The sequence below is a fragment of the Sapajus apella genome, unplaced genomic scaffold, assembly GCF_009761245.1.
Source record: "Sapajus apella isolate SASKATOON/1434 unplaced genomic scaffold, GSC_monkey_1.0 scaffold18, whole genome shotgun sequence".
Classification (NCBI taxonomy): domain Eukaryota; kingdom Metazoa; phylum Chordata; class Mammalia; order Primates; family Cebidae; genus Sapajus; species Sapajus apella.
The window spans coordinates 29,759,840-29,769,334 of record NW_022436958.1 but is presented as its reverse complement, the minus strand read 5'-3'; the positions used below and the strand labels follow the sequence as shown (position 1 = coordinate 29,769,334).

At 33.9% G+C, this 9,495-nt stretch overlaps 1 protein-coding gene across 2 annotated transcripts in view; it reads left to right on the top strand.

Annotated features, from left to right (window-relative positions):
* SCN7A (sodium voltage-gated channel alpha subunit 7) overlaps window positions 1-9,151 on the top strand; it is a 90,019-nt gene extending 80,868 nt beyond the window's left edge. For both annotated transcript variants that reach the window (XM_032286615.1, XM_032286614.1), the window contains 3 exons: window positions 2,378-2,482; window positions 2,782-3,052; window positions 6,095-9,151. In XM_032286615.1, coding sequence (XP_032142506.1) covers window positions 2,378-2,482; window positions 2,782-3,052; window positions 6,095-7,161 — 1,443 coding nt within the window. In that variant the 3' untranslated portion in view covers window positions 7,162-9,151. The remainder of the gene's footprint in view (window positions 1-2,377; window positions 2,483-2,781; window positions 3,053-6,094) is intronic.
* The last annotated feature ends 344 nt before the right edge of the window (window positions 9,152-9,495 follow it).

Sequence of the window (9,495 nt, the reverse complement as noted above, 5' to 3'; positions counted from 1 at the left end):
TTTTTTTTTTTTTTTTTTTTTTTTTTTTTTGAGACAGAGTTTCGCTCTTGTTACCCAGGCTGGAGTGCAATGGTGCAATCTCGGCTCACCGCAACCTCTGCCTCCTGGGTTCAGACAATTCTCCTGCCTCAGCCTCCTGAGTAGCTGGGATTACAGGCATGTGCCACCATGCCCAGCTAATTTTTTGTATTTTTAGTAGAGACGGGGTTTCACCATGTTAACCAGGATGGTCTCGATCCCTTGACCTTGTGATCCACCTGCCTCGGCCTCCCAAAGTGCTGGGATTATAGGCGTGAGCCACCGCGCCCGGCCTGACGTGTATCTTTAAAAATCATGATTAATGTTCTTGTACATTGATGAAGATTGCTAAAATATTCATCTTTACATTGATTTCTAAATCCAAAATAGGTACTACACAGTCAAGTTTAAAAGTTAAAAATTACAAGTGTCTGTGTGTATGTTTTGTAAATAATGATGGGCTAAAAAATAATTATAGTAAGTAAAATTTTGTATCTTCACAAATATGTGAAGACTTCAAGAAAAAAATACTCTTTTACTTTGTTAGATTTAAAGACTTCGTAATCATAGCCAGCATGGACATCTTTCTAGGTTAGAGTAGCTCTTTCTGCTAGAAGTAGAGAGAGTCATAAATCCTAATTGGATGGCCTAAGTAGGAGTGCTTGAACCCGATAAGACAAAATTCAGAGACAGAATTTAATAACTACGTTTCATGCCATTTCCAAAAAGAGACTCCCTTCAGGGCTTCCACAAATGCAAAGAATTCAAAAGACATCTAAGTCAACTTATTGTCCACAGGTACCTAATCTCTTTTGGAAAGCCTTCCAAAAAAGTCAAGGCAAAGAATAGTTTAATGTTGAAATTTTATCTTCAGCCATGTAATCAAACTTTAGCCATGTGTAAAATCTGGTACAGTAGATCCTCCTTATCCAGTGATACATGAAACCACAGGGTAGTACCGAACCTGATTGCTATAAATCAGAACACATTTCTGTTCGTGATAAGATGTCTTTTCCATGACTAAGGCTTATCATTCACTGTGGCCATTTGCAGTTTGAGATACAACAGCAAATCAAGCATAATTTGTTTTTTGTTCTTCACAATTTCATGAACAGAAGATTCATTCATACCATAGATTTAGCAACCTCAACATACTGTTTTATCTCTCCTTAAGTCCAGCATTTTCACCTTTTTCTTAAAGAAAGCACTTTGCCACTTTGCAGCTTCTTTTTGGCACATCTGAATGCCAGCATCATTTCTTTTGCGTTTGGGGGTAATTAATTAAAATAAGGATGACTTGAACACAATCACTGCAATAACAGAGATGGCTGCAAAGTGACTAATGTGTGGGTGGCATAGACCAAGTGGCTATGCTGGACAAAAGGATGATTCACATCCCGGTCTCCACAGAGCAGGATGGCACAAGATTTTGCCACACTACTCAGACCCACGTAAAATTTAAAATGCATTTAACTATTTACTTTTAGAATTCTTCATGTAATAATTTCCAACTGTGGTTGACCATGGCTAACTGACACTGTGGAAAGTGAAACTTCAGATGAGGGGAGACTACTGTATATCAGTCTTGAGTCTCCACTAATGACATAGGAGTAGAGAGCTGAGTGATAAAATGTGATTTTGTTTGGATGCTTCAGCTTTCTACAAGTATTGACCCTGTAAGATAATATACTAGGGTTTGCCTCTAGGCTTTGAATTGGTGAGTGCTGTCAATTTAAGTGACCAGGTCCTAATTTAGGGAAAATAGTTCCTAATTCCTAGGACATGACATTATTCACTTCACATATATTACATAAGAGACTGAAATTAGCACTAGAAACACAAAAATGAATGAGCCCTCAAATATGCTGTGAAGAAGCAAGCACAAGGTACTTTTGGAGTAATAGTAAAAAATACCTTCTGATAGCATTTGAAAAATAAAGCAATATACAGTCATATAAAAATGATCACATATGATTTTTTCTGTTTATTTCTGCTTACTAAAAGACACAGATCAACTTTTCCTTTAGCTATTGAGCTCAACCTTTCTTAGTAAATATTTCCACATATCTCCTGCTGTTTCTTCTTTGTCCCTTTATACAACCATATGTGAAAATAGGGTTGACAGTCTCCTAGGAAAATGTGCTTAGAGATTACTGAATTTTGGTCAGTATTGGCATGTAATTCTGTATGTGCTTTTTATGGGTTTTTGGCAGAAAGTCAAATATGTTCAAACATGATTTCATTCATTGTAGTTAAGCCTTTTTTAGAGGATTAAATCAGTAATTGCAAGTCTTTAAAAGGCATAAGGGAAAATTTGGATTACATGTGATTTTAATGTCTTTTTCTTTCCTTTCATTACCTGGGAGGCTCAAATATCTTTATAACAGTTAAACAGAGGAAACAGTACTCCAGGCTGAAGAAGCTAATGTATGAGGACTCTCAAAGACCAGTACCTCGCCCACGAGTAAGAAAATGTCTAGATTTTTTGAAACTTCAATAGAACTGTTTTTTATATAATCTCTTTTAAAAACCCTAACAAATGCTTCTGACAAAATTTTTGGGTCCCTTGTCAAAGCTTTTAATGGTCATTTTGTTTGTTTTGACTATATGTTATAGTTTGGCAAAAATTTAAGTTCACACTTATTCTCCTATTTATTTTGGGAAGAAAGCTGTAGAGCATCAAGACTGTATATAGGTATGTATATCCCATTAATAGGACTATTACACCTGTTTTTTGCTTGTTTTTGTTTTTTCTCCCCACAGAACAAGCCCCAAGGATTCATTTTTGACTTGGTAACAAGCCAAGTTTTTAATGTCGTCATTATGGTTCTTATATGTTTCCAAGCAATAGCCATGATGATAGACACAGATGAACATAGTCTACAAATGTACATTGCTCTCTACTGGATTAACTTAATTTTTGTTATTCTATATACAATGGAATGCTTACTGAAGCTCATCGCTTTTCGTTGTTTTTATTTCACCATTGCATGGAACATTTTTGATTTTATGGTGGTTATTTTCTCCATCACAGGTAAGATTTTGTTTAGTCAAATTTTATTCATAATAATATTAATTCAAGCAAACTCTTACAGTAAATATCTCATGAAATATAGTCTTCTAATAAGCAAAACAGGTAGGGATTTTTAAAAAATTTTCAACAGGAATGCTTCACATTTGTATTCATACATATACCACCCATGCCAGATAGAGATACGTTGTTCAAAATATTTCTTGAATAACAAAGACTTTGCATCCCAAGCTACCAGGTGAATGCTTAGTCACCCCTTCATATATATGTTAGTTTTATAATATATGTTATAACATACATTAGTTTTCTAGATGACACGAGAAAGATTTTATGTTTTAGAATGATGTAACCTTTAAAGTTCACTATTATTTCCTTCCCTCTAATCTCTGAAACTATTTATAATTTACACACACCAGAGTTTCAGGCTTTAATAAATTTCTTGCTTGTTTTCTCTTACTTTGGAGATCTCGCTCTTTTATTTAATAAATACACTTGATTATTTTCTATGTGAATAAATATTGTGCTATATGCAAAAAATTCAGTAGTAAACAAGATGGGCTTAATTTCTTTGTACACATAGCTTGGAGTCTATTAAAGGATATAGATAATTAAAAAGTACATTTTAATACCATGCTATTAAGGTTTTGGTAGGAAAGGCACAGGGTGCTGCAGCAGCACAGCAGAAGGAGGTGACCTCATCAGTAAGTAGAGGTAAGAGAAAACTTTATGGAAGATGTGAAATCTACTTAGAGACTTTTCAGGTAAGGAGATAGCCAGGCAGAGAATTTAGTGTCAAAGAGTTTCAGATAGAGAGAAGATTGTCTGCTTCTCCATAAGACACATATTAGGATGTAAGTTCTATGAGAATAGAAACAATATTTAAGAGTTTATTGCATCAATATTTAAGAGTTTACTGTTTCTACTGTTATGGGGAATAACACACATATTAGGACGTAAGTTCCATGACAGTAGAAACAATATTTAAGAGTTTATTATTATTACAAATCCATAGTTCTACTATCTATTGAATAGTAGAAATGTAGATAAACTGTTTGCCCAGATGTGCTTCCAAATAGTCACTCATTCAGTTGATAGTGGAAACAGTGCAACTAACTACTGAGAAAAACTGTAAGAAGCTTCAGAAAAGAAGAAGCTATTAGAAAACTGATAGGAAAGTACATGAAGACAGGAGGGAGCTGATTGAAAGAAGGCAGAGGATTGATGGAATTAGAGTCCTATGAGAATGAAGAGAACTTCATCAGAGAACTGGAAGGAAAAGCAATTGCAGTCAGAGAGAAAACAGTCTGAAGTTTCAGAAGGCAAGGTATCCTGGGTGCAGAACGTGGTTATAAATGTGGATTTGTAAAATGATGGAGAAGAATGTAATAATGTGAGAAGACCAAAGACAGAAACTGGCATAAAAATGGGTTGTTGATGGTAGGTGCTAAGGTGAAATGAGAGACAGTAAGTCAATTATTGAAGTCTTCAATGAAAATGAATGAAGAATGAGTAGACCATAAAGCCAAGGAGTGGTAGGAAATGATGTCATTGAATGGCATGATCCACAAAATGTCAAAAACTTATTTTATTTTTTCTTTATAAAAATAATAGGAAGGAAAAGTGACCACAAATCACATTAGAAAGAAAGAAAGATACATATTTTTTTTCTTTCTGACCCAAGGAAAGTGGAGTGGGGAAAAATGAGCTCCCTGCACTTGAGAGGGTTGCAAGGGAAACAGAGTCTTCAAGATAGAGGCAGATTTAGTCATCATCCTCAGCAAACTAAAACAGGAACAGAAAACCAAACACCACATGTTCTCACTCATATGTGGGAGTTGAATAATGAGAACACGTGGACACAAGGAGGAGAACAACACACACCAGTGCCTTTTGGAGGCTGGGGAGTGAGGGGAGGGAACCTAGAGGACTGGTTGATAGGTGCAACAAACCACCATGGCGCACATATACCTATGTAACAAACCTGCACATTCAGTACATGTATCCAGGTGGGTTTCTTTAGAAAAAATAAAGAAAAACAAAATTAAAAAAAAAAAAAGGTGCCACACCCTTGAAAAAAAAGAAATTGGGTTAAAAAACTTAGTGATGGGAATGAATAGAGATAGCGTGAGGATAGAACATCAGAGGGAAATGTCATCTTAGCCAGAGACCAAGTTTAACAAAAATGTTGAGACATGATTCCTCCAGATTCAACAAACCTACCACATCACTTAGAAGCCTCATGGGATTCTTCTTTCCACTACCGTCTCAACTCAAAATAAACTACATTCTCTCTAATGCTTCCAGAGAATATCTCTTATACCTTTGTAATTATAATTTTACCTTGTTTTACATTTCTTATCTTAATCACTGCCATATTTTACTCATCTAACTATCACTCCTACAAATAAGTTCTAAACAAAGACTTATTTATTCAGTTCACATTTAAAGTTCCTGTAGCCCCAGTACTATTTATGAAATAAAGAAATTAAATTACAATCTATGAATAACTGAATGCCAGACATTTCTATAATTATATTTATCAATTAGGTCTTTCTGCCTTATAATTATTTTAAATGTCCAGTTTAAAATAATTCTAAATTATAAGTTTTCTGAAGACAGAAATCATGTCATTCATCTTTGCATATTTGTGTGATAAATTTATTAGGCATTCAATCAAGGTTGCATGGAATTAAATGTCTTCCTCCAATAGCAATAAAAAAATTATTACTATTGTCCTAGATTATAGAATCAGGTCATCTGTAATTCCAGAAGAACTTGATCTATAATACTCTTAAGATGACGTTACAGAAAAATAATTTTCCAAATTTACCTAGATACCTGAGCATTGATACAATTGATGTTTGGCTGACCTGAACTTTCAGCATGCTAACTGTTAAATGAGACTGATTAGTAAAATGGAAGGAATTAATAAAGGATTAATAAAATATAGGGGAAAAACAATTAAGTGTAACATAATTTATAGTCTTTAAAACATAATTGTATCTGAATAATTTTATAGCCTACCTTATCTTTTCCCACACCCAGGACTATGTCTGCCTATGACAGTAGGCTACTATCTTGTGCCTCCTTCACTTGTAAAACTGATACTTCTCTCACGGATCATTCACATCCTGCGTCTTGGAAAAGGACCAAAGGTGTTTCATAATCTTATGCTTCCTTTGATGCTCTCCCTCCCGGCATTATTGAACCTCATTTTTCTCATCTTCCTGGTCATGTTCATCTATGCCATATTCGGAATGTACAATTTTGCCTATGTTAAAAAAGAAGCTGGAATTAATGATGTGTCTAACTTTGAAACCTTTGGCAGCAGTATGCTCTGTCTTTTTCAAGTTGCAATATTTGCTGGTTGGGATGGGATGCTTGTTGCAATTTTCAACAGCAAATGGTCTGACTGTGATCCTGATAAAATTAACCCTGGGACTCAAGTTAAAGGAGATTGTGGGAACCCTTCTGTTGGGATTTTGTATTTTGTCAGTTATATCCTCATATCATGGGTGATCATTGTAAATATGTATATTGTTGTTGTCATGGAGTTTTTAAATATTGCTTCTAAGAAGAAAAACAGGACTTTGAGTGAATATGATTTTAGGAAATTTTTTCAGGTATGGAAAAGGTTTGATCCTGATAAGACCCAGTACATAGACTCTAGTAAACTTTCGGATTTTGCAGCTGCTCTTGATCCTCCTCTTTTCATGGCAAAACCAAACAAGGGCCAGCTTATTGCTTTGGACCTCCCCATGGCTGTTGGGGACAGAATTCATTGCCTCGATATCTTACTTGCTTTTACAAAGAGAGTTATGGGTCAAGATGTGAGGATGGAGAAAGTTCTTTCAGAGATCGAATCAGGGTTTTTGTTAGCTAACCCTTTTAAGATCACATGTGAGCCAATTACAACTACTTTGAAACGAAAACAAGAGGCAGTTTCAGCAACCATCATTCAACGTGCTTACAAAAATTACCGCTTGAGGCAAAATGACAAGCATACATCAGATATTCATAAGATAGATGGTGATAGAGATGTTCCTGCTACGAAAGAAGGTGCCTATTTTGACAAAGCTAAGGAAAAATCACCTATTCAAAGCCAGATCTAATCCCACTTACCACCTCTTTGCAATTTTCTTCACATATCTGAAAAATATTGAAAGCTTAAACCAGAAATAAAAAATCAGAAAAAAGTAAAGATCAATTCTTTACAACCCATGGTAATTAAGCTTGTATTCACAAGACTTCATGCCAAATTGACTTTTTGGCACTATATCTAACCAATCAAGACAACCCTTACTATTGCTGCAGTGAGTTTAAAGCAGGTTAAAGTGGCCATTTGACAATCTCATGATTGTTTTCTTTAGGTGGCTTATATTATTCGTACCTTCTAGGGGGTGAAGGGAAATGGTGATATAGATACTCAGCAGCAGGGGCTTTCTTTTCTGTTTTACGTCTAATTTAGTGGGTTTCAAGTTGCCACTATTAAGACTTACTTACAAATAAGCAAATACTTTCCTGATATGTGATGGTGAAATGCTACTGGCCATTAAATCATAAACTTGCCTAGACAAATGCCAGTTGGAAGAAAGAGAGGGCAGTTACTTAGAAAGTGTCTTTGAGATCAATCACAGAGATTCCTGGGGTGATTAACATTGCTTTGAAAAAGATTGGTTGAAGCTCTATGTTCATTTTTGTGTGTTCTTGTTTTCTTTTTATTTTGGAACTGGCAATGAAAAGGATTTCACTGTTCTCTGGCTCCTGGTTTCTCATTCTCTTTGGCTAGTTCCACCTAAGCTCTGACTCTTGAACAGGACAGATTCGTAAAACAAGAAGCATAAAGGAGAGTTATGACCTAAATTTTTTTTGCATTTTCTTCTCATTTACATCTATTTTTTTTAGAAAATATACATTTACTAAAAATGACCTAATAGGTAATAGATTAATAGACTCAAACTTTACCTTATTATGAAATTGATGTATTTTTACCAGTTATTTCTAATGTAAAATTGAATATATAAGATCTGACACATGTATGTTGAAATATGAATTAGAAAAGTTGAGCGCTATTATCATTATGTACAGGGATTTCCATAGTGTCTCGACCCTTAATTAAAGCACTTTTCACTGTACTTTATAATTCTTTATAACTTAGAGAAAGACGATGTTCACTCAAACTATGAGAACTATGAATTAGGAGACAAAAGCTTAAATTGATTGCTGTTTTATAACATTAGTTTGTACAGGTGAGTTTTCCCTTATATATTTATATTTTCAAGCTTTCTAATCTCATCACATGCATCAATACTCTATAAAATGTTTTATATTCAAAGAACTTTAAAATCCTAAACATTAGTTTTCACTATTGGAATTATTGGATAGGCATAAAGTTATCCTTTGACTTATTGATACAAATACAGTCATTTACTTCCATGTAGTTTGAGATTTTAAGAGTTATTTCAACTGTATGAAGATTGATTTCAACGTGCCTAGTAGGCCCTAAAAGATTCAGAAAGAAAACCTGTGTATTATTGACTTAAATGTTGTCCTTTAACATATTATATAACATTCAATATATTTTATGTATCAGTAATTGTATTTTATTCTGAATGCATGATCTCAAGCCTTAACTATTATCATCTTTTTCTGCCCCTCAGAAATTAAATAACCTAACCAAGATGCCTTTGGGGAATGCCCTAAGCAAATGTAATTTCAGGGTTTTTTTTTTTTTTCCTATAAGTGTTCCTTCCCTTTCTCCTCCTGCTCTCTGTCATGTTATGGGGACCAGTGAGAAACCAGTGTTAAATTGGTGACAATATGATAGCTGGTGCTTCATCTAAGCTTCTCAGTTTTCTATTTCTTAGGAATGCTCTACTATGGAAACTGCTTCAGATATTTAAACTGAATCATAACTTGCTTCTGTTAATTGCATAAAGGCAACACAATGATTTTAGTTTGAAAAGCAATCTTTTTCTTGTAAACTGTGTTTGCCAGTTACCTTCCAAAAGCTGTGTAAATAATTATTTTTAACAAAGTCTTAACAACATATCTTACTTTTTACATACTATAGAAAATAATAAATATAACTTGTTAACCACATTAAGCTATGTTTGTTTTTAATTTTATGAGTCAGTTTGGCAATTTTATGTAGCATATTTTTTAAAAATAAGGTTTGCATTAAAGTTCGTTTATTCAGACTTAAAAATAGAAACAGTTGTACTTTCTTTAGATCATGTAATTTTGTCAAATAAATTTTGGCATTCTTACCAGAGGCTCCTATACATTAACAAGATGTAAAAAGAGCACTCCTCTTATCAAAATTATAATGATAATTTTACTAGATATATTTTTGTATTATTAGAATTTACTTTCAGGAAGATAATACTGAAATTAAATTTTTTGGTACATTACTATTTATCAATTCAAAAACTGATAAATTTTGA